Here is a 25,583-nt window from a genome sequence, read left to right on the forward strand (position 1 = left end):
AGTGAGACCCTGTCTCAAACTAAAAAATAAAAAAGGGCCGGGGAGGTTGCTCAGTGGTAGTGCTCCTGGGTTCAACCCCTGCTAAAAAAAAAAAAAAAAAAAAAAAAAATTCCACAAAAGTTAAGCATAAAATTACCATATGATCCAGTATCTCCAATTCTAGATATATACCCAAGAGAAATGAAAACATAAGTCTACACAGAAACTTGTGTATAAACACAAATATTTTGTGGTCATTTCTTTTATAAACAAGTTTTAATTTGGATCTGGAAGGCCTTCCCAAAGCTCATGTTACAGGCTTAGTCCCCATTTGGCACTGTAGGGAGGTGGTGGAAACTTTAAGAGGTGGGGCCTAGTGGAAGGTCTTCTGGTCATGGGAGCATGCCTTTAAAGGGGATAGTGGGTCCCAGTCCCATCCTCTCCGTTTCATGGCAAAGTAAGCCTGGCCATGAGGTGTTTCCTCACCATGGGCCTGAAATCAATGGGGCCATTTGATCAAGGGCTGAAACTTTCAAAACTGTGAGCCAAATGAACCTTTTCTCTTTATATGTTAATCAATCATCTCAGGCGATTTGCTACAGTGACTAGCATAAAACATTAGGCCATGTCATCATTATTCATAATCGTCAAAAGGTACAAACAACTCTCAGGTCTATCAATGGATGAGCAGATAAGGAATCTGTGTTATACATACATAATGGTATATCATTCAGCCATGAAAAAGAATGAAATACTGAAGTAGTGATAATGCTACAACATGGTTGAATTCTGAAAACATTTTGCTAAGTCAAAGAAGCCAGACATGAAAGTAACATACCGTATGATTCCATTTATATGAAAATATCCAAAATAGTAAATCCATGGAAATAGAACAAAGATTGGTGGTTACCAGGGGAACAGGGGAGGGGAAATGCAGAGTAATTGCTTAAAGGGCACAAGGTTTGCTTTTATGGTGATAAAAATGTTTTAGAACGAAATCAAGGTGGTGGTTGCACAACATTTTCATCATACTAAATGCCACTAATTGTTCATTTTAATTTGGTTATTTTCTGTTATTTTAATTTCACCTGAACTTTAGAAAAAAAGGGAAAATTTTTTGAACATAAAATTTTAATCTCTTAAGACTCTTACAACAGCTCTGTCGACATATAATTCATGTACCATAGAACTCACTCTGTATTCAAAGTGTACAACTGAAGTTGGGTGCAGTGGTGCACACTTGTAATCCCAGAGATTTGAGAGGCTGAGGCAGGAGGATTGCAAGTTCAAGGCCAGTCTCAGCAATTTAAAGAGACCATTTCAAAATTAAAAATAAAAAGGGCTGAGGATGTAGATTCGTGGTAGAGCACCCCTGAGTTTACTTCCCAGTACCACATTTAAAAAAAAAAAAAAAGTAATAATTAGCCAGTCATGGTGGCACATGCCTGTAATCCCAGCAGCTTGGGAGGCTGAGGCAGGAGGATCTTAAATTCAAAGTCAGCCTCAGCAAAAACAAGGTGCTAAGCCTTGTGAGACCCTGTCTCTAAATAAAATACAAAACAGGACTGAGAATGTGGCTCAGTGGTAGGCTGTCCCTGAGTTCAATCCCTGGTACCCGCCCCTGCAAAAAAAAAAAAAAAAAAATCAATAAATGAGATGAAGTCAACTAAAAGTTTTTTCTCAGAAAGGAAACAATCAATAATGTGAAGAGAGAACCTACAAAATGGGAGAAAATCTTTACCACCTGCACCTCAGATAGAATATTAATCTTCAGGATATATAAAGAACTCAAAAAACTTAACACCAAAAAAATAAATAACCCAATCAATAAATGAACTAAGGAACTGAACAGATACTTCACAGAAGAAGAAATACAACTGATTAACAAATATATGAAAAAATGTTCAACACCTCTAGCAATTAGAGAAATGCAAATTTAAACTAAGATTTCATCTCACGCCAGTCAGAATGGCAATTATCAAGAATACAAGCAACAATAAATGTTGGCAAGGATGTGGGGAAAAAGGTACACTCATACATTGCTGGTAGGGCTGCAAATTGGTACAAACATTATGGAAAGCAGTATGAAGATTCCTCAGACAACTTGGAATGCTACCACCATTTGACCCAGCTATCCTACTCCTCAGTTTATACCCAAAGGACTTAATCAGCATACTAAAGTGATGTAGCCACATCAGTGTTCATAGAAGTTCCAATTCATGATAGCTAAGCTATGGAACCAACCTAGGTGCACTCAACAGATGAATGCATAAGGAAAATGTGTTATGTATGTATGTGTGTGTGTGTGTGTGTGTGTGTGTGTACATAATGGAATATTACTCAGCCTTAAAGAAGAATGAAATGATGGCATTTGCCGGTAAATGGATGGAACTGGACAATACCATGTTAAGCAAAATAGCCAGTCCCAAAAACAAAAGGTTGAGTCTTTCCTCTAATATGCAGATGCTAATAAAGGGGGGTGGGGCTAGGGAAGAATAGAGTTGCTTCTGAATTAGGCAGAAGTGAAGGGAGGGGAGGGAGTATGAGAAGAGGAAAGATAGTTAAATGAATTCAGACATTATTACCCTATGTGCATATATGACTACATGACCAGTATGACTCTACATCATGTACAAGAATGAAAAGTATACTCCATTTATGTATGGGTGTCAAAGTGCATTCTACTGTCACGTATAACTAATTAGAACAAATTTAAAAATTGCTTGTAAAAGAGAACATTTCTTTAATAAGGTGCAAGGAGACTATTATTAAGAAGAACAACAGTTGACTTCTGAATACTAAAGTTTGAGAATCAATATCTAACAAATTAACACAAAATACTGAATATATGTAAGAGTCAAGAGAAAGACAAGCACATAATACATGAAAAAAGGAAAAGGTGAGCAAAGCAAAGAATAAAGTACTTAAAACACTGGTATGCTGTACTCTTAAGAAAAGTAGTGTTTGAAAATATTCTGAAAGTCAGCTGATGTTGGAAAAAAAGTCTTAATATATAAATATGCAAACCATCCTACTAACTGTGAAGACTGCACAGAGTATGATTTGGAAAGCGCTCCTAAACATAAGGTCACATGTCATGGAAAGCATGAAGTAGTACACACATAGTTACATTTAATTATTTTGATTCTAAACTTTGGTAATCTAAACATAATCAACCTTTTTGATATGGTAATCTTTACATGAACAGCAATAAATGTCAAATAATATATCTGATACTCATGTGCAAATTCAGGGCACTTCTCTTGGATCAAGTTAATCTTTATTTTTATAATCAAACTCACCTAAACAAGGACAGGCTAAAGTTAAAACTAAAGATAAATTTTTCAAGACTAATAGCATTACATAACAGAACCTAAATTTCCCTGAAAATTACTGACATATTCATATAAAGATAGACTCTATTATTCTGTGAGCAAAAGTTCCTGAAGAAGGTGAAATACTCATAATTCATAAATAACTTCAGTTGTGGAAAGCTACTTTGAATTAGCAGGGATAAAGAAAGGAACTTTACATTACATAACTCTCAAAGGATCTCACTACCAGAATGAAAAATTTGTCCATCGTACCCATAAAAAGCAACTTTTTCCTGTAAACTCATAACCCCAATGAGATGTTCGATTCTAAAGTATCTTGACTCACTCATTGAATAATAAGTGAAAAACTTATTCAAACTTACAAACCCAATTATAGTCCATATAACCCTAAGATGCAGATATTTCAACCTTTCCACACATGATTCTTTCACGCTTGTAAACTAAAGAAACACATAGGGGAATGTAGTAGCCAATGCATGAAATAGGTTACATAGGAAGCAATACTGCTTTCAAAGACTTTGAATCTATTATTAACAATTAGTTTGATATATGCAGGTGTAAAATCATCCAGAAGTTCTTTTTGCAACTTTTTCATTTTACAGCTTGTCTTGAAAGTATGAAACCCTCAAAGTAAGGAAAGCCTTTGAAGGAGATTAGTGATAAAATACAGCTGTTTTCCAACAAGCAATCAATATTCATCACTGAACCCCAGTTCCCAAATCCCTAATTCCTCAGCCATCCCTTATATGCTCACCATAACCCTTTCTTCACACAAATCAGACTTACCCACACATACACATATACCAAGTCTCCCACACAGGCACAACAGTCTCTCAACGTTCATTTGATTGCTAACCAGAAGTCGTTCTTCCTTCTTCACTAGACGTGCTGACTTCACATTGCCTACGATCTCTTTTTCCATTTCTTCCTCAACACTCACAACTCAAATCAACAAAAAAGTCCCTTTTCCCCAACTGCAGAATAACTCTACCCAGCCCGCCTTTCTTATTCCCCATCCTGCCTTTGTTACCCAAAAGGTAGGGTCTAGGAAAATCTCACTCACCTCATGCTATAGGCACCAGCTCCCAGTTCCTGACCGATCCCGGACAGGCTAGCATCAAAGTCCTGCACCAGCCCGGATTCAATCACTTCATCAGCCAGAGGTAGCTTCAGAGCCCAAGCCATCCTGGCTCCTTCCTTGCCCCAGGAAACACCGTTTCTTTTACAAAGGCGCGGAGCGTACTTCCACCCCACAGGGGTAGGACAGTAGAAAACTCCAAACCAAGATCACACACGCAGTGTCCACTAGCCACCCCCAAGCCTGATCAGCACTGGCTGCACAACTAATCTCCCGTACCCTTGGCTACTCGCTCTCGGCCGCCCTGGCTTCCAAAACCCCTCCCGCCCAGTTCTCAGGAGCGTAGGGCCCCCTTTGCTCAACTACTCCAGACTTCCCACAGACAGCCCTGGACTCCCGCACTCCCGCTCCCTGGGCTAGCTAGCCTCTGGAGCTCGCTGGCGGTCGCTCACTACCTTTCACACAGACCAGCAGCAGCGCCCGGCAACCCGCACCACGCTCCCACGCCGCTTTTGCACCTTTCCCCCCGCCCCCTTCTGCTGGAAGCCCCCTCCCTCCCTCCGGGGACCCGCTCTCTTTCCCCTCCAGGCCTCACTTCCGGTCAGTCCCAAGATCACTTCCGGTCACCCTTTCTCAACCCCACGGCTCCTAGAATCAAAGCCAGGATTTTGCTGAACCGACTCCCCGCCCTCTGTAGCCCCCTACAGCCTGGAAACATGGAAGGAGAAAGTCCAGCACAGGCTTGAAACCCAGACTCGCCAGGCCCCTCCACTGCCCGCCGCCCCAGCGCCAACCAATCATGGCACCCTCTTCCTCCGCCAGCCCGGCGAACATGACGTCACCCTGCCGCTTGCCAATGAAGAAGGCACTTTGTTGGCCTCGCAGCGATGATAGGCTAGCTGCACGCCCCCCACCTGCCCCGGAGATGGGTTGGGCGGTCTCGGAAAGGACCCGGCGTGCGTTGAGTGTCCGGGTTTAAAGTGTTTTTGGGTACGGCAGAGTTCTTCTATCGGCTGTGTTCCAAATTGGCACCTAAGTCTTAGCGGGGACCCTCCTTCTAGCCTTTCTAAACGGGCTCTCACTCCGGGCGAAACTTTGTTTCTCCAAACTTCCCTTTGTGCGCGCGTTTGCTCCTGTTTATCTTCCCATTTCCTTGAACTTTTCCTCTGCGGAGGTTAAGACCCTCTTAAACCGCACTGCCCTTGGTATGCATCCTATCTTCCGCATTCTCCTTGATGCATTTCAACAGTATGAGATAGGCAAAAGTATTTAAAAAAAAAAAAAAAAGGTTGGAGGAATTTTGGAATTTTAAAGATTGAAGATAAAGTTTGGGCTGGCGTCTTCATTTACTAGTTTAATGACTTCCGAATAATCGCTTCATCTATGGAGGAGATTTAGCTTCCTCCATTGTAAATAGAGATAACTATGCCTTCTCCCTCTTGCTCTTTTGAAGATCAAGGAACAATAATGGTCATTGTTTATTAAGCATTTCTATATGCTAGGAACATTATTACATTACCAGCAGTCCTCAGGGCAAATCTTGTAATTAAAATTGTACATATATTTACATTTATGAGTTTATATGTGTGCATATATTTTTTAATTTTTATTGAGGGTGGATACTGGGGATTGAACCCAGGGGCGCTTGACCACTGAGCCATATCCTCAGCTCTTTTTGAGACATGATCTCATTAAGTTGCTTAGAGCCTCACTAAATTGCTGAGGCTGGCTTTGAACTTGGAATCCCCTTGCTTCAACCTCCCAAATCACTGGGATTACAAACGTGTGCCATAGGGTTCAGCTGGAATTATAATTCTAAAGGTAAATATAATGACCCTGATTTCACTAATAATGAGAACAGGTAAAGGGCCACAGCTAAATTAACATGCTAATTTGAGAGCCAATTCCAAAGACTGGCATTTCCCTCTATATGTAAAGGTATTAGTTCATTGTTGTATTTGGTTACAGACATTTTAAAACAATTTGCCTTTATTATATTTTTGTAAATATCTGCCTGTCAATAGAAGTGATCTTAAGAACAGGGAATAGGTCTTTTTCAGACTTGTATTCTAAATATCTCCTACTGTAGTTCCTGCTTCCAACAGAACTTTTTTTGGGGAGCGGGTTGCTGTGGATGGAACCCTGGGTCTCATGCATGCTAAGCACATGCTCTGTCATCCCCCATTCCCTCTAAAGGACTTTTTAAAATGATTATTGTATTAAAAAAGGAAAGAGGCATAGAAACTTAAGAGAAGGGAAACGGGCTGGTGTTGTGGCTCAAGGACAGAGCCCTTGTCTAGCAGGCTTGAGGCACTGGGTTCAATTCTCAGCACCACATATAAGTAAGTGAATAAAAATAAAGATCCATCAACAACTAAATATATGTACTTACATATTTTATATATGTATATTTATATATTTTATATAAATTTTGTATATACTTATATGTGTATGTATATTTATATAAAAATTTTTTAAAAAGAGAGAAGGAAAAGAGGTTGATATGAAGGTGATGGTATGCCCCTGGTTTCAGCCATAGATTTCCCTCTAGGGGCTCTAGGCTTAAACACATCTTCTTACTTTGATAAGCCCCAAGATCCAAGTCTTATTTCATTCATGAGCCATTCAATATCTCTTTAATTCACCTTCCTTTCCTTGAGCCAGTTTAATCTCCAAATGTGTACCTGTGGGTCCTCATCTCAGAGACCAAAAGAGAGAGACCACATGGAGACCAGAAGCTTCAAAATTCCTTGAATCCAGAATTGTATCCAGAATATAGTAAAACACTTACTAGATAGAATTATGCCTTGTTTGAACAATGGCTCTACCTCTAACTGCATAATCTTGGGCAGATACCTTTATATCTCTGAGTCTCAGTATTTTAACCTATAAATTAGTAATAATTGTACCTCCTCCTAAAATTGTTGTGAGGATTAAATGAGGTGCCCAAAACCCCCAAATAGTAATGATACAATTAATACTAGCTCCAGTCTTTCACCAGTCCTTTTCTGCTTTTCTGTTAAGATCAGGTTAATTTTATCCTATTTTAATAATATTGCATGATATGGTAAGATTTTAGTAGCATTTTCATATACATTATCTCAATCTTCATAGAAGTTTTTGTTTTGTTTTTTAATGAGGAAATTGAGACTCAAAGAGGACATAATATTTAAGATCAAACAGAATATAACCTCTTTAGAGATTTTCCAGAACCTTATCATGTGATTCCCCACTGTACTCTATATACATACCCTAGAGAAACTCTTGCATGTATGCACCACAGGAGATGCATGAAAAGGTTCTTGCAGCACTATTTATAGTAGCAAAATGGAACAAAACACATACCAATCAATAAAATAATTGATAAATTGGAATGCGATAAAATATTATATAGCAATGAAAATGAATAAAGCAGTACTTAACCATGTGAATAAATCAATCTTAGAATTGAGGTGGGGGGATGCAGAAGACCTCAAAGGGTGTAGTGTATCCCTTCGTAAAACTCAAAAACCAACAAAATTACACAATATATCATTAGGGAAATGTAAATAAAATAAATAAATAAATAAAAGAAATAAACACAATTCTAGGCGGTGGTCATATCCAAAGAAAGGCAAGAGGGTTAGACTAAGGGAGGAACTCAAAATAGGCTTCAACAGCTGTAGTAGTTTACTTGTTTTCAGATGACTGTCATTATGCATACAAAAGAATGTATTCTTGAATGTGTAACACATATTACATAAATTAGCAGCTGAACAAGGAACTGCAGTCCAGGCCCCTGATTCTCTTAACTGAGCTTTGCCTACAGTGATGCTTCCTACTGGCTGATACAGCCCTAGGAACTCCATGAGCAAATAATAGCTAATGATATTAATAAGCTCATATTTACTGAGTTCTTCCCATATTCTAGGCTCTGATTAGCTGCTTTAGGCATATTATTTCAGGCACACTCACCCCTGTAAGGAAGATATTACTTTTAAATTCATTTCATAGATAAGGGAACAGGCTTAGAAAAATTAAATGAGTGCTTGCCTTGCAAGTACAAGGCCCTGGGTTCAATCCCCAGCACTGTAAAAAAAAAAAAAAAAAAAAAAAAAAAAAAAAAAGTGCAAAGATAAATAAATTAAATGACTTGTACAGGCATGAGCGTGGTAAAAGCTGACTAACCCCACCTTCTGGGCATCTAACCATTATACTATCCTATCTCTGTGGATGGTTATAACCTGAAAGGGAATTGATTCTTACCCATTCTTCCTTTCAAAGATGAGTTTTGAAATTGTGGAGATAAGAACATTGAATTTTCAAAAAAATTGTGTCCATGAAGGAAAGGTAAAGTATGTATTCTCATCCTTAGAATAGTTTAAAGGGAACAGATTAAAAAACAACAGCAGCAAGAAGCCAGGCATGGTGGCTTCTGTAATCCCAGCAACTCAGGAGGCTGAGAGAGAAGACTCAAAAGTTAGAGGCCAGCCTCAGTAACTTGGTGAGACCCCATTTAAAAATAAAAACTAAAAAGAGCTACGGATGTAGCTGAGTGGTAAAGTGCCTTTGGGTTGAATATCCAGTACTGGGGGGAAAAAAGAAGAAGAAGAAGAATTAGTCATATTGAATGATGGGGAGAGTTAACTATGCCATGTTCAGGAATATCTTGGAAAATATTTCCTTTGGAAAATATTTAGAAAAAGACAAACATGCATTTCTTAGAAATGTTTGGGCCTAAGACTAAATTCTGAACTAAAATAAAGATTTTTACAAAGACCCGCCTTCCCTTTTATTAATTCCACAATAAACTGAGGTGAAACAAGAGGCAACTCCTAAACCTTGGCCCATCCCAGCTGGAATGCAGATCAGCCTGAGACACATATGGTTGATCCCAGTTCCCGGCCAGGAAAGACCTTACAGACTCTCTACCTTTTACCTTTGGAATTGTGACTGGAGAAATGAATTTTCCTTTCCTTTCCCTTCCTCACTAAACTAAGAGTAGAATTGGAATTCTAGGATTGGAAACAGGCAGCAGCCCCTAATAATTCAGCAACACCTATCAATAGACCAGATTTTTGTGCCCATAAACTCATCCCACAATAAAAATCATAGTTCCTATTAAATGTAATAAATAAAACTTGTTAACGAGAGTACCTATGGTACAAAGCTCCAAATTCAGTATTCTGGCCTGTTGGGTGAAGTTAAGTCTCATTGTGAAGGGTTCCCTTACCTAGATTAGGTCCTAGAACAGAACATTATTTAGATGGGACATAGCAGGGTCCATCTTGGTGGGTGGAAACATGTGGAAACTCTACTGCAAAGATCAGAAAGATAGCAAACCCCAGGTCCCATCTACCTCTCAGAGTCTATATAGGACAAGGTTAAACACTAAACTTTAGAGACAACCCACTTGGGTTCAAATCCTGTCTCCACTGCTCATAATGCAACCTTGAGCAGATTCTTCATTTTCCCTGAACCTAAATTCCCTATCCTTAAAATCAATATGAGAATCTTACTTTATAAAATTATTGTAAGAATTGACTGAGATAATGAATGTTAAATGCTTAGAACAGTGCCTAGCACATAGTAATGGGTAAAATTTAGCTACTATTATTGTTGTTGACAAAAAAGAGTACCCCAGCACCACCTTACCCACCTCTTTTTTTTTTTTTTTGCAGTAGTGGGGATTGAACTCAGGGCCTTGCGCTTGCAAAGAAAGCACTATACCAGCTGAGCTAGCTCCCCGGCCCACCTACCTCTTGAGACAAATCAGAGACTGGAGGACTCAGCCTCCCTGTGCAAGCACCCTCCCATCCCCCAGGCTTCCCTTCTCACTCAATTATTCAGGTCACCCGTGGGTCAATCAGTATTGCTGAGTTTCTAGGTCAATCCCTGAGCATTTTCCTTCAGTTACAGGAAGAAACTATAACGAAGGAGGTTTTTTTGAGGACTGACCACCTAGCCTTAACTTTTTCTGTATTTCTGCATCCTACCCAAGGAGCTTGCGAGGTCCAGTCTGTCTTCTCTGAAGGACCCTTTAGTTGAAAGGAAATGAAATCAGCAGCATTCATAGTCACACAGTTCTAAGTAATCTCAGGTTTTTTTTCCTCTCTCGTCTCTAGTGCAGAAACCAGCCCACATCTTCTCCAGACTATAAAAGGTCAGTTCCCCCTTCATAACCATCCAGAGCGCAATGAATTTCCCAGGCCTGGGAGTAAAAACTGCAGTTCTTCCACAAACCCACCCTGCTTCTTCAACAGCCTTCCTGGGCCAACTGCCAGGAACCACTCTCAACTGGTCTGAGCCAGAGATTTCAGCTCCCAGGACTCTCCTGGTGAGAGCTGCTGGCATTGTCTCTATCTGGTGAGATTCCATTCACACCCACGTTTCACAGTCTAATCCCTGCATGGTAAGCAGAATCCCCTGACCCTGCTCTCTCCCAGTAGCCTAAAGTCTCAGCTCTCATTATTTTCTTGAACAGAAGGGTAGGAAATGCATTCAGTTATCGATTTGGCAATTATCAAGCACTTACCATGTGCCCCTGGCCTGTGTACTGAGGAGTCACAGGCCAGTGTGCATAGGCTAATATCTGTGCTAGCTTAAGTGCTGGCTTCTATTTGATATTTTTCTCCAGTATTTCAGAGTTCTGTAAAGTGCCTCTGATTTGTAAGCCTTGTGTCAGAGTCTTAGACATCCATTATCTCTGTGCGTGGGGGCCAGGTGGTGGTGGTCTAGAATCAACCCCTCCCCACTCCACGTGTGGTACGGTAATGGTGGTTGGGCAGAGTCAGGTCTTGCCCTTACCAACCTAGTTTATGCAGCTCAGACTTCATCAGTACTAGGTGAGGGAAGGAATTGTGAAGGAAATGGCCTAAACCCTAGTCCTCAGAGTTAGACGAGCCAAGAAAGAGACCCTTATGACAGCTGTGCTCTCTTAGCTATAAAATAAACTCAGATAGCAGGCCTGGGGAAGAATGAAAAATGAAAACCCACTTGACCATATATCCTGTTTTTATAAAGAACTCTATAAATCAAGCTAATAATGTTTTAGCCTTCTATATATCTTCATAAATATATCTTCATAATAACCTGGAAAACCAGGTTTAAATTTAGATATCCAGGAGAACTCCTTGAAGTTCCATGCTAGAATGTTCCCCAGTCCAGGCTCTCAGTGTAGAGACTGCCTTATCTCCCCACTCCCTGCCTTGAGAGGCAAAGGGCTTCATGTACACATGTAGATCTCAGCCTGTGTATCCAAGCTTTGTCATGCAAGTCTCTAACAAACAGTTGCCCCTTGGTCACTGCTGGCCTGAATATTTGTGTCCCTCCAAAATTCATAGGTTGAAACTTAATTCCCAAAGAGATAGGATTAAGAGGTCAGGGAAGCTTTGGGGGAGGTTGATTAGGTCATGAAGGTTGATCATAACAAGGTCCTTAAAAGAGGCTTGAGGGAGCATGTTCACCTTTCTACCATGTGAAGTTACAGTGGAGGCTTCCATCTGTGGGGAAGAGGATGCTCATCAAACACCAGATCTGTCAGTTCCTTGATATTTGACATCCTAGTCTCCATAACCATGAGCAGTAAATTTTTGTTGTGTATAAGCTACCCAGGCCAAGGTATTTTGTGATAGCAGCCCCAGTGGACTGAACTGCGTTTCAGACCTACATATGTACATACCAAGAGCATAGGCTGTTCTCCAGACCCAGAGAAAAGAGACCCAGGAAATAGGCACGGCAGAGAATTCTGGGGTCTAGGTACCAAGAGAATAGTCTAGAAGAAGAAAGGGCCCTGCAGACCTTCAGCCCAATAGGGAGGGTCTAAAATGGGAATCTAGTGTATTCTCTCTCTCTCTCTCTCTCTCTCTCTCTCTCTCTCTCTCTCTCCCCCTCCCCATGTGAGCAGCTCTGGTCCACCACATATTCCCCACCATGATATAATTTTCAAAACAAATCATAGGTTATCTAATAAAAAAAGAATAATAAAGTAGGAATCGAGGGCACTGACCCTCACCTTCTTGTAATGGGATTTTCCAGGCTATAGGCTCCCTGCCACTTGCCTGGCCTCTGACACTGCTTCCCTCACATTTATACTGAGAGGTCACCAAGAAACAGGCAGACCAGTACAAAAGAAAAAATACTGTTTATTCCACACAACTACACCAGGTGTTTCTCTCCCATTCTCCCCTCCCCACCCTCCCTCCAGCCCTCAGTAGGCATTGCCCTGTGCTGGGGGATAGTCAGAACCTCAATGTCAGAATCTGGCCTAAGAGGCAGGAAAGGAAATCTGGGCACAGGAAGAGGATGACTGGATTTCTAAGAAGATGAAAACATCAGGGTTTCTCATTCCAATCTCAAGTGTGTTCCTCAGCTCATTGGAATTCTTTCCCTGAACTTTGCCTGGATAAAATGCCATGGTTAGTACAGGGTCAAAGGCCCCAGCTGATTCAGCAGGCCACAGTAAGTTTTTGGTCTTTCTTTCATTTAAAACAAAACCACACAGTTAAATTATTTCTGCCGTTCTCCCATCTTTCCATGGCAAAGCAACCACTGAGCTCTGGCTTAATTTTTAACACCCTTCAGAGTCTGATACTACCAAAATCAAACCAAACAAACAAACAAAAACAAAAAACAAAAACTGCCTCATAGTCGAATGTCCCAGTCCCCAACTGCTCCCTGGGGGTCCCATAGTAGGAGAGCAAGGACAGAGGTCATAGGGCGGTGAGCTCTACTTAGAGTACATTTCTGGCATATCCTGCACCACCCAGTCTGGAGAATTCAGCTGCAAACATTCAGGCCCTGATATTGTTCTTCTGAAGGACTGACCCATCTTTCCAGTAGAGGAGAAATGATTTAGTTCTAGCCCAGCATTGGGAAGACAGATTTAGACAAGGGAGGGGCTAAGAAATCATGACCAGACCTAATTTAGACCAGTGGTTCACGATTTTTTTCCTGTCAAGCCACAGGACAGATGGTGTCCTCCTGCACATTCACAGCATGGACACACCCTATATTATATGCTACTTCCAGGGCACCAGCTGTGACCCACTTTTTTCCCCCCAAAAAGAAAGCACCTCTAAAAACAAGTGTTTGAGCAAGAAAACCTGCATCTTTCTAATTCATTGTAGTCTGAGTTACTGAATCCTTGACAGATTTCCATATGGAAAATGATTCCTACTAAAAACTTGTTCACAACACCCCTCCCAAGTGAGTTCATCATTTCAAAGAGGCAGGTTTATAACCATGACCTAGAGTGTTCAGCTTCTCCTTTGAAGACATACTCTCTCCTAGGGGGCTGGGTCTCCTCACCCCCACCACACTCTGGCAGGATGGCAGTTCTAAATGTAGCAGGGCACACGTGTGTGCCCACATGGTGATTCAGCACACAACTGTTCTCCTCTCACTGGCAGGGTTACCAAGAGGGTGGCCACACTGGCATTGTAGAACCTAGGAAGACCAGCAGTGGGCAGGAAAGGAAGCCAGGCTAGACAGTAGCTCTACACCAGTAACCTACAGAAGCAGCAACGTGCCCTTACTTGGTAGTCAAACACTTGGGGTAGATCATATGTGGTGCAGTGGAGGGCAGCTGCTAGAGACCAGGCATTGTAAGGATGACAGTAGTAAAGAGAGATGGCATTTGACTCCTGGAACTTGTGGATCTTTAGGGACAGTTTATATAGTAAGTCTGGGATCATCCAAGCAAACCTCTTAGTTCTCTCCTGACCTGGAGTCACATATTGAATTTTAAGGGTTGTCCAGTCACAGTGAGGTTGGAAACTCACTTTGTAACTTGGATAAGATGCTAACCCCCAAGATACCATGGCTACCCTGTCTAGAGCCAAAATTCATCCTGAACTGGGTAGTCCTGATGTGGAACAGCACTGGGGGAATTGCCTGCACACAGACATGGTCGACCACTCTGGACAAAGTGAGATTTCTCCAATATGCAAGGCTTGAAATTGTACACAAAACTGCAATTAAGTCAACTTCCCCAAGAGAACTTTCTGGGCTGCTATCAGCTCTTTCTGAATGTTGTCCTTTCCCTCAGGGCCTTCCTGTCTAGTTTATTGTTTAATATGCTCCTTTGAGAAGGTTCCAGTTCTGAATTGAGGTGGGTATGGGGACAAGAGAGGGAGAGAGAAAGTCAGCATTCCTTTCCTCATTTTTCTCCAGAGCTGCCTGCTTGCTGGGCGATGGGATTTTCCAGGTTGCAAGTCCTCTCTCCTTTTTTCTTTGAGACAGGATCTCATTATGCTGCCCAGGCTAGTCTCAAACTCGTTATCCTCCCACCTCAACCTCCTGACTAGCTGAGATTACAGGTATGCACCACGGGACCCAGATGCAAATTCTCTTAACCTACATTTTGAGGGGTGGGGTAGGGAATGGCCATGGACAGAGATTAGATTAAAATCCAAGAGAAGGGCCTTCTTTACTAAATTGCAGGCCCAAGACAACTCCAGGACAGGTAAAATATACAGTTGCTAACTTTCAACACAGATTGCAAAAGAAAAGGTTCTGATTTGATGCAAACTCTAACTCCATCCCCAAAAGAACCAGGGAGAGGAGTTCACATGTTCTGGCACAGGACTTCGGGAACCTTCTGACCTTGAGGTCAAGGCAGACATTGAGTCTAACCTTCGGAGCAACAGAGAACACTTCTCTGAATTTTATATCTTAAGTCCTTTCAGGGGTTCGGTGTGCCTGTAGGTGAAGTGAGGGAGGGTAGTGTGAGGCTGTGGTTCCACTGAATGTGTTATACCTGCCACACTAACACAGGAGCAAAGGAGAAAGGAAGGTGCAAAGAGAATGCTGTCAAAAGCAAGAGCTCATGGCCAGTGTTCCTCAGGAGTTTCTGGTTCCCAGCCAGAATTTGCCCCTCAGAAACCATGTTAGCAAAGTGTTTCTCTAAGCAACACCACAAATCCCTTCCTTTGTCACACTCAGCCCAGAACCTGGGGCTTTCATGGGGTCCCCTCTGGCCTCCTCAGGACACAAGATATGTGGGAAAGAGGAGGGAGGCATCGACACACATGCACATGGTGGAGTCTCATGATGTGGCAAAATGACAGGTTCTGTCATGGCAGTGGAGACAGCCGGGTACCAAGGGAAGAGTACAAAGTGCTGGAACACAGGCCTGCGGCCAAGCCCTAAGGGATCTGAAAGACATTCAGCTTGCTGGTGTTCTTGAGTGTCTGGCGCCGATTGCAGAACCAGACCCGTACTACCTCCCGGTCATAGTTGAGCTCTTTAGCAATCTCAGTGATCTCCTGACCTGTGGGTAGCGGGTTCTTCTCAAAGTAGGCATTCAGGGCTTCTATGGCCTGGGGGGTGAAGGAGGTGCGGCGTTTGCGTTTCTTGGAGGGCTCGCCTCCCACAAACTCCATCAGGTTCTGCTGGCCTTCCTGGTTCCGGAGTTCAGCCTCATTCAGCCACTTCTCCAGCACTGGCTTCAGCTTCTGGGCACTCTTGGGCGTGATGTCCAGCTTCTCAAACCTGCAGTCAACACAAGCCCAGGAAGGGACAGAGAGAGTGTCTTGGTCTCAGTGCACTACCCTTAAGGAGCTGCTCTTTTTGGACCTGGTGAGACCCTTCCCAGTGTCCTCCAACTGCCTCCACCATGACCCCTTTGGCTTGGCCAAGACTGGACTCCTCAGGCTCTCCAGAATCCCAGGTCTTAACAGGGAAATTATTTCTACAGCGTCAGGTCAGTAGGATGATGACAGTAGTCCCTTAAACAACCATTCCAAAACTCTCACACCCAGAGTGAAGTCCTTTGAGGAGTCATCTTGAGTGGCCTCCAGAAGTCATGAGAGCTGTTCTGCTCCAAATGCACTCTCATAGGAACATGGCTAACATGACAGGCTACTTTTCTGGCTGAGCCAACATGGCACTCTACGTCACTAGAGTGACAATAGTCAACTACTCTAGTTTTAGCTATGGAGTTGGCAGGCAGATTAAACCACTGGGTCATCACTGAGCCCAGTGAGTTTCTTGTTGGAAACTCTCTGCTACCCTATCTCTGGTATTGGCATCAAAACCAGTTTGTAAGGTGCACACAGAAAAATCAGCTCTATTGCCTTATAGTCAGGCTTTATGAGAGGGAGATGAGAGCATGACAGGGTGTGGCACAGTTGAGGGCCAAGAGAGAACTGAAGTTTCTACTTGTGTGACTAAGTTTATAATTCCTTTCCTGCTAGGATTCCTGAATGGATTTGGGTCTTGGATTGCCCCCAAAAGAGCATATAAATGGTCCGGATCAGAGAATAAACTTCAGAGGGACCCAGAAGGACTGCATCAGTCTTTGGCTACTCCAAGTGTTCATGTTCAGATAAATACACCTTATCTGGAAGAAGTCAGGAGCAAGAGAGATATGGTAAGAGGCTAGATGCCTGGGTTCCCATGAGTGCCCAGGCACTGAGCAGGCCCTGACCTTGTCCAGGGTAGCCTTACTCACCGACAGATGGCTGACTGGCTGTAGGCTGGCCCTTCTGTTGCAGTCAGAGCCTGGCCCACCTGGGTCTGTGTAAGGCCCAGGGACAGCCGGCGGATCTTAAAGTTCTTGGCAAACTCCCGGATCTCTTCTAAGTTTATCCCATCCTCATCCAGACTTGGAGTATGCGGCTCTAAGCCAGAGGAGAGATCAGGGATGAGTATGTAAGATGGGAATCGTCACTGCTTATCTGGTCCATTAGTCTGGACTAGTGCATGGTGAGGAATGGGGACACTAGGCTTGTGCACCCTAAGACCTTCACTGCCCTTCCCCCAAGGCAAGCAGACTTGTGGGAAAGGGGCCCTGGACCAACCTATCAGGGATAAGGTCTAGTTTCAAGTTCTTGCAGCTCTAACTGCTGACCACCCCCTACCTCCAACCCCACCCCTGTACTCCCTTGTCCTGCCCCAAGCACACTTGTTGGTTGTCCACATTCCTCAAATGCTGGGTAAGAGACCACAGCAGACAGCCAATGGCTTGGCCTCTCAGAGAAGCAGCCAGACAGTCAGCTGAGCAGCCTCTCCTACCGTCCTGTTCAGAATCCAGCTCAACAGCAATAGGAATAAGAAAGCCAGCCCCTTGCCCTAGCCTTCTGCCCTTTGTGACCTTTGGCATTCGGGAATTTGATTGACTTATTTGAGATGGGATTGTCCAGACTAGCTTTGAATTCCCATGCTCAAACAATCCACATCCTCAACTTCCTGAGTAGCTGGAACTCCAGGGCTAGGTCATAGCATATGGCTCCAGGAAATTTATTAAGAAAAGCAGTATGTGAGGAGGTTGAAATGCCCAAATAGATGCCCCACCACCACTTCTCCACTTCTCTCTTCCAGGAGTCACTTACTAGATACCAACTGGCTGACTGTTGGAGTCTCTGAGCAGGTGATTGGGATGGGAGCAGAGGCAGATGGCTTGACTGCTGGGGCTGGACTGGCAATGACCATAGCAGGCTGGGGCACGGCTGGTGTGGGCTGGATGGGCTGCACCTAGGAGAAGAGAGTCAAGCCCCTGTTGTCCCTTCCCTAACTCAGGGGGTCAGGATCCCTGGGTGGACCAGATGAGGAGAGTATGAAATTCTCACTTACCAGCACCCTCCCACCTTTGCCAAAACAAGACTAAAGCTGCTGCTTATTTTTTTGTTTTGTTTTTGCGGTGCTGGGGATTGAACCCTGGGCCTTGTGCTTGCGAGGCAGGCACTCTACCAACTGAGCTATGTCCCCAGCCTGAGCTGCTGCTTATTAACACCCATTCCACAATAATGACCTCTTAAATAAGTAGAGCAACATGCCCCACCAAGCAGAAGCCACCTATGACATAAGAAAATGAGAGACTCAGAAAGTCTCAATACACTTGGTGAAACCCCAACAAGTTTCCACCTTTGGGATAACTGATCTTACATCTCTGCCCTTAAAGGAGAAACTTAAGCCAGATCTAATCAGGAGAACTTATTCCTGATTCGAGAGTCTCCCAGGCCTCAAATATCCATGACTAGGGAACAGGTAAATAACTCCTAGACCTCACAACAATGAGAAATTATACATCAATTAAAAGAATTAAGTATATCTCTTAACTGCACTGATTCATAGAGGCTAAGTGAAAAAAATGTAAGGTGAGAAACAGTTTTTAGCTGGGTGCAGTGGTTCACACTTATTATGATCTCAGCTCTGTAGGAGACTGAGGCAGGAGGATTGCAAATTCAAGGCCAGCCTCTGCAATTTAGCAAGACCCTGTCTCAAAAAATAAAAAGGGTTAGAATGTAGCTCAGCAATGGAGCATCTCTGGGTTCAATCCCCAATATTGTCAGAAAAAAAAAAAGATTTTCATGGAGAAACCTTTAAAAAATACCTACGAATTTCCAGAAAAAAAATCTTGAGTCCTATGAAGCAAACTGTCAACAGAAATCATCTCTCATGGTAAATTTAGAAGGGAATTTTACATTGCGTGTGTGTGTGTGTGTGTGTGTGTGTGTGTGTGTGTACGCTGCCAGCGATTGAACCCAGGGCTTCAGGCGTGCCAGGCACATATTCTACCGCTGAGCCAGCCTGTGGGATTTTTACTTTTTACATCACACACATTTAAATTTTAATAAAAATCATGTCCTATTTGTAATGAGAATAAACTATAAATATATGAAATTAGTATTTTAAGTTATGCTTATTTTTTAAAAATAGAGCCTTCTAGGAAATACAGGTTTCTCCGGGATGGTCCTGTTCCCTGGGTTCTACCTCCTGATGGTTCTCAAGTCTATTCCTTCTTCATTCCCAGCACCTCTGTGTTTGTTCAGATCACTTTGTCTCTTGCTGGAACTGCATAAATTGCCTCCTAACAGATGACAAGAATTTGAGTCTCACAATAGTCTAATTAGTTCTTAGATTTATATGGATAACAGAGAAATTTTTAAAATGCACCAGTGTTTATTGCTGGTATTCATAACCCTCTGAAGTAGGTACCCTGGTAATCTTTATTTTACAGATGAGGCTAAGCAGTTATTTACAAAGCTTGGAGAGAGACTGCCACATTTGAGACCCTCTGACCTCAATGTCACCTGGGAATTTAGAAAGCATATTCTTGGGTCCCATTACTAAAAAGACACTCTTCATTCCCTCAAGTCTTCCAGATGATTCTGATGCACACATTTGAGAATCACTGCTCTAAGCACATGATGCTTGCTGTAGTTCCTCAAATATAGAACACTCTCACACCCAACTCATCCTTTCAGATTAGTTCAAAGCTCCTTCTCTATGGAGACCTGCCTGACTCCCTAGTCTGCCAGAACTCCCTTTTCTGATGTCTCAAAGTGCTTTATTCATTCCCTTATCACAGTCTTTATCATGTTGACCTTTTCCCCCCTTAATTTGCTTTTATTTTCTTAATAGTTTCAATGTGACAGTCTTTTGAATGAAAAAAAATCATGTTTTAAGAATAAATTAGGAGCTGGGGGTGTAGCTCAGTGGTAGAGCGCTTGCCTGGCACATATGAGGCACTGGGTTTGATCCTTGGCACCACATAAAAATCAATAAATAAAATAAAGGCATGATGTCCATCTATAACAACAACAAAAAAAGAATAAACTAATAAGTGATATATGATAACTAAAGAAACATAATGATTAATAAACCTGTAAAGATAAGAAATTATCCCATTACATTGGATATATCCTTGTTTGAGGCTATAATATATCTGAAGCATTGTTCTTTTTTTTTTTTTTTTTTTTTTTAATTTTGAAACAGGGTTTCACTAAGTTGCAGAGGCCAGCCTCAAACTTGGGATACTCCTGCCTCAGCCTCCTGAATTGATGGAATTACGGGAGTGTGCCACTGCATTGGGTTTATGATATTGATTTGTAGCTGTCACTAAATGCTGAGCTACCTCAGGCCAACTTCATCATATTTGTATCTTCAGTGCTTAGAATATATTAGACACTCAAAAAATGCTTCTTAAATGAACAAAGAAATGAATAATCAAAACCAAGGTACAAAGTTGGAGGGGCGAAGGAGGAAAGGGTGCAGAATGAACCTCCTGGATCTTTTCCAGCACTTTGACCACATCCCACATTCCCAACCCACCCTGCACCTGCCTTCTCAGAATGGTACTGACTTCTGAGGGAACGGACACATGTTTTGGTATGTTTGGGTAGGGGACCAAAGGATGCTGTATCCTGGGTAGAGTCGGAGTGAACTCAAGCAGTCCTTCTACTCAGGGGCCTCCCCTCACTTTCGGGAGGTGCTCTGCTTTTTCAGGAGTTGCAATTTGGAGGTAAGCAGTTCATGCAGACGGTATTGCCTGTCTCCCCACCCACACCCCCAGCCCTAGTACCTCACTCTTAGCAGGGGACTCAGGCGTGCTTGGCTTCCGGACAGTCACAGGCGGAGGCAGGGGGCTGCTGGCCAGGGTCGCAATCACCTGGCCCTGAGCATTCAACAACAGTTGGGGGGTCACGGCCTGGACTTGCAGGCTTTGGGTTGGTGCTGGGGTCGCCACACTAGCTGAGTTCACCACCCATGGAAGTGTTCCAATAACCTGGGAGGAAATAAGGCAGGGACCCCAAGCATGAGGGCAGTGTCCAGTTCCACCCCAACCCAAATCCCCACACTGGCAGGGTAAGAAGCTAATTTGGACAAATCACTTAACCCCTCTGGCCTCCGTTTCCTTATCAACAAAGTAAAAGATTCACACTATACAAGCTCCTTCCTTCATTCTATCAGAGCTGCAGCACGACAGCAGCAGGTCTGTTTGTGAATCAGAGACCTGGATGCCAATCCCGGCTCTGCAACATTTTAGCTGTGTAGCTTAATTTATCTCAACCTCTGTCTTTTTTCCCACCAAATGGGAATAAAAATCTCTAATAGATCTGTTCTCAAAATAAAATGAGAAAATGTATAAGAAAGCACTTAGCAGAAAGTCTGGCCACAAAGTAGGTGCTCTTTAAATGAAATTAGCACCTGTAAGACAGGGGGGCGCTACCCCTGCTTGGCCTCGGCATCAGGAGAGCCACCATAGGGAGCTATGAGCAGCAACTTGACACTCTATTTGAGTTTCTATAACTCTTAACCCAATTCCTGGCCCACTCCTGCCCAGCCTCTCCATAGCCACCAACCCCCAAGCTTGGCTTTGACCACTTGCCTGTCCCTGAGCATTGGTGAGGATCTGACTGCTGATCCCCGGCATGCTGGGAATGGCGTTGGTAATGACTGGAGTTGTAGTGAGGGAGCCCAGGATCTGGGTCTGTCCCCCGAGGGAAGCAGCACTGATCTGTGGGTGGAGGAAGAGTTTTGCTCAGAGGCCAAGGGGTGAAAAAGAAACCCTGACAGAGGGAAAGGGGCTGAGGCACTGGGTGGGCATTTGTGAATGTGGCCAGGGCTGCAGTACCATGTCCACAACTGAATAGTATCCAGCACCATGTAGGGGCGTCAGGGAATAGTAGGGTAGGGCGGAGGCCACAGTCAGGACAGTAACTGGTTAACATTTTGGGCCAGGCCTGGGAGGCTAGAAAGGCCAGATTAGAGGAGCCGATGTGTTCCGAGTCACATCTGACAGCTCCGCTACCAAGCCAGGAGCCACGCTGAATAGACACCAGCAGAGTTGTGAGCCTGTAGCTGCACCTTGAAGGCAGCTCACAAGTTTGCAATCCCTAGACATCATCCCACCCTCCAAGGCTGGTCCAGTGGTTCAGGTTCTGGAGAATTTGCCCAACCCTCTTGGCAGAGGCTGTTTGCTTTTGCCTGGGCTGGACAGGCGGACAGCTGCAAGAAGACCTCAGAGGGAGCTCATCTCGGTTGATGTGTTGGAAAAGGGCTGTATTCAAGGGGCTGGTCCTCCACTGTGGGAAGGGTCAGTTCTACCCTTGACCCAAGATTTGATCCATCCCTGGTCAGCCTTGAGTGAGGGCAGCAGCTTACGATTCCTGGACTAAATGCGAAGCCTGCAGGCTGAACGGTGATCTGTGGGGTGGTGTCCACTGGCTTGGGGGTGGGGGCAGCAGCGGTGGCAGCAGTGGGCTGTGGTAGGATGGCAGGCGTGGTCTGCAGCAGCGGCTGGGTCTGGAACAGTGTCTGGGGCTGGGCTGGTGGCCGGGGCTGGGCCGGTGAAGAGGCCTGGACTGGTGGGGCAGCTTGTACGGGTGCCGGGAGAGCCGTGTTCAGCACAGCAGCTGCTATGGAGCAAGGCAGAGACAGAGGTGCTCAAATGCCTAGCCATGGCCCAGAGTGGCTCCAATCCCAAGGGATCTGGCACAAGAATAACAGGGGGTTGGGGCAATGGGCATAGGGGGCACACAGCTGCGATTCCCTTGATCCTTGAAGGACTGGCACATGCCAACATCTCTCATCCCCCCTCCCTTGGGCCAGGAGATGTGTAGGTTCAAGAACCAGCTGTTGAATCTTCTTGCAGTCCTTCTCAGGAGGCTGGTCATGGGGTGACTGGCATGGGGGAGGGGCAGTCTCAGGCAGTTGGTTGAAGAAAGGCCTGCTGGGCTGGCCTGGTGTCCTGGTCTAGAGTTCCAAGGTGGAGCAGCAGCTCTGTGGCTGGGTGCTTGGGACACCGATCCAGACTCCAGGGCTGTTGCCCTGGGTGGGCTGTGGGTTCTGAGTCCGACACAGCAAGCACACGTGCACGAGGGTAGTGTAGGGTGGTGGGGGGCCTGGTGCAGTCCTGGGGAGAGTTGCCGTTACCTTGCAGACCAGCTAAAGGTGGCTTGAAAATTGCCCCCGTGGGAGAAGCAGCAGTCAGTCCTGGGAGGGCAGCCACAGTTGCTGTAGGAATTGTCCACACGGCCAGCCCCTGCTGCCCAGCCACTTGACCTGCAATACTGATGGGGATAAGAAGAGGTTGAGTAACTGCCCCTGCTGGAACCATAACTCCTGTCAGAACTGTGGCTAAGTTTTCCTGAGTCAAGACCTGCAAAAGCAAACAAGATTTCAAAAAGAAAAGAAAAAATAAAAAATCAACATTGATAGCGCAAACACTGGGTCTCTCAGACCCAGTTGAGCACAAACAAAACATTCTTAGGGCAGTGGGGAAAGGTCACAGGCGGGCAGGGAAGAGCCATGTCCTAGCCAGAGGCTGGACCTGAGGGCGTCCCTGGGCCAGACTATCTTGCCTGCAAAGAAATGGCCCAAATCAAGACAGGGCCCAGCCCAAACCACTGGACAGGTAGGGCCACACAGACCTCCCTCTCTGCAGTCTGTGGTCTCCCCGGGGCTCTGGTGGAGGAGACACCCTTAACTGGATGCCTGAGATTAGTGCATGGAGCAAAGGTCACACAGGCTGTGCTGTGCATGTCTGCAGGATCCTGCAGGCAGCCTCTCACTGGCTGGGGCTGCTCCCTGTCTCTAAATGAAGACTCTGATCAATCCATTAACTCTTCCAGGCATCTGCTAGAGGGGCTGACAAAGCTATTCACTCATTTCATCATTAAGATAAACAGAAACTCTGGCAGCATGAAAGGGTTAATGGAATTTCTACAATCCTTTCTGGACCCCAGGAAACTGCCCAGCAAATGCAGATCTTTTCCAGTGGGCCTGATTTGGGGAAGGGAGAGGCCAGGGGTCCCAGGAAGAGATTCCCTCCCTCAACCCATACCCTTTCCCTGTCCTGTCTCATGCAGTTTGCAGACCCATGGTCACCCCACACCTCATTCCCGCCCACTGCCCTCAGTCCACCTCCCTGGGGTGGCCCTTACCTGGGGGGCAGCTTGTACAGCCAGTGGTGTCAGGGTCTGCGATGCCTGAGGCTGGCTTGGGGCTTGGCTGAAGGTGGCAATAGCGGGGGCAGGGCTCGGAGGGATCCCCGGGAGTGACTTCACTTCACATGGCATTGAGAGAAAGAAGGACATGGAGTGAGCCTGATGTGAGTGGAGGGGTCACTGGGGTAGAACATCTTGTCTGCAGCCTGAAGTGGCAACTGTCAGCCCCATTTTGTATTTCTGTATAACCCGAGACCATTTGTTGGCCTTCCCTGGCCGGTGAGGCAGCTTCCTCAACTCTACTTGTAGTGAGAGTAGGAGGCCGGAGAGTTCTGTGCCAGATATGGAAGGTGGCCACTCTCTTCCTGAGTTAGGGAACAGGGAAATTAGGTGCTGGCAGGCAGCTCGGCAGGCAACCTGTGGGCTGCTCCTGCTTAACCACAGGCATCCTTCTAGTATCTGATTGGACAAAACATTCTGCCTTAACCATGAGGTGGACCACACTCTGGAGCCAGCTCTAACTGGTTTCATGCACAAACTCACCCGAAAGACTCCTGAACTTACCTTTACCTTTTTGCTCATTAAGGCTGATTACTATCTACACTCACAAACCCTTTAGCTGCCTCATAAAAGCTGAGCAGGTTTCCCTAAAAGGACCTCCCAATTCCAGAGAATTTCTTCCATTTTCAGCCCCTGCTTATGAATATTTATTCCCCTGAACATATAAACCACAACCTATCTATCTGTGAGGCTGCTCAGACTTTGGGCATGCCTGCACTCAGTCCTTGACTATGTACTTTCAGTTTCCAATAAACTCTCTGCCACTGAAATTCTGATGTGTTCTTCAATTCTTTTCTGCAATGTGGTCAACAACCTGGAAGGGCCAGGAGCAATGGTGCTTGCCTGAAATTCCAGCAATGCAGGAGGCTGAGGCAGGAGGATCACAAGTTCAAAGCCAGTCTCAGCAATTTAGTGACTATCTCAAAAGAAAAAATAGAAAGGGCTGGAAATGTTACTTAGTGGTAGAGCGCCCTTAGGTTCAGTGCCCAGCACCACCAAAAATGAAAAAATAAAACAAAACAACAAACAATAACAACAACAAAAAAAAACCCAGAAGGCTCAAATAGAGGTTTCTCTGCTCCTAGATACCTACCTGAACCCTGACTGATGACATTCCCACAACTAGATGAAGAATATGCAAGAGTGTGAATAGCTGGTATCAACCCCTCATTTCTTCTCTCTATAGAACACTATGACATGTCACATAGTCAGTAGAGAGGCCTGAAGTAAATACAAGTCAAAGAGGCAAGGAACTAACCTGGGTTCAGCTAGCAACTGAATCACTCTTCATTCTTCCTTCAGGCTTTTTGGGGCGGTATTGGAAATTGAACTCGGGGCTCCCAACCACTGAGCCACATTCCAGACCTTTTTAAAAATGTTTTATTTAGAGATAGGGTCTTGCTAGGTTGCTCAGGGCCTCACTAAGTCTCTGAGGCTGGCTTTGAATTCTCAATCCTCCTGCCTCAGCCTCCTGAGTAG

At 44.4% G+C, this 25,583-nt stretch overlaps 2 protein-coding genes across 7 annotated transcripts in view; both read right to left on the reverse strand.

Moving 5' to 3' along the window:
• The window catches only part of Tfcp2 (transcription factor CP2), a 50,698-nt gene extending 45,507 nt beyond the window's left edge, over positions 1-5,191 (reverse strand). Inside the window, 1 exon segment of the mRNA XM_053743380.1 lies at positions 4,378-5,191. Within this exon segment, the coding sequence (XP_053599355.1) occupies positions 4,378-4,499 (122 nt within the window). The 5' untranslated portion in view covers positions 4,500-5,191.
• A 7,362-nt stretch (positions 5,192-12,553) lies between these two features.
• The window catches only part of Pou6f1 (POU class 6 homeobox 1), a 28,584-nt gene continuing 15,554 nt past the window's right edge, over positions 12,554-25,583 (reverse strand). For 3 of the 6 annotated variants that reach the window (XM_047548988.1, XM_047548985.1, XM_047548986.1), the window contains 8 exons: positions 24,042-24,163; positions 23,032-23,257; positions 22,261-22,514; positions 21,485-21,613; positions 20,678-20,881; positions 17,706-17,847; positions 16,826-16,994; positions 12,554-15,864 (listed from right to left, as the gene is read on the reverse strand). In XM_047548988.1, coding sequence (XP_047404944.1) covers positions 15,519-15,864; positions 16,826-16,994; positions 17,706-17,847; positions 20,678-20,881; positions 21,485-21,613; positions 22,261-22,514; positions 23,032-23,257; positions 24,042-24,163 — 1,592 coding nt within the window. In that variant the 3' untranslated portion in view covers positions 12,554-15,518. The remainder of the gene's footprint in view (positions 15,865-16,825; positions 16,995-17,705; positions 17,848-20,677; positions 20,882-21,484; positions 21,614-22,260; positions 22,515-23,031; positions 23,258-24,041; positions 24,164-25,583) is intronic. The other 3 variants (XM_047548990.1, XM_047548989.1, XM_047548987.1) reach the window with 2 other exon arrangements.

The sequence above is a fragment of the Sciurus carolinensis genome, chromosome 4 (assembly GCF_902686445.1).
Source record: "Sciurus carolinensis chromosome 4, mSciCar1.2, whole genome shotgun sequence".
Classification (NCBI taxonomy): domain Eukaryota; kingdom Metazoa; phylum Chordata; class Mammalia; order Rodentia; family Sciuridae; genus Sciurus; species Sciurus carolinensis.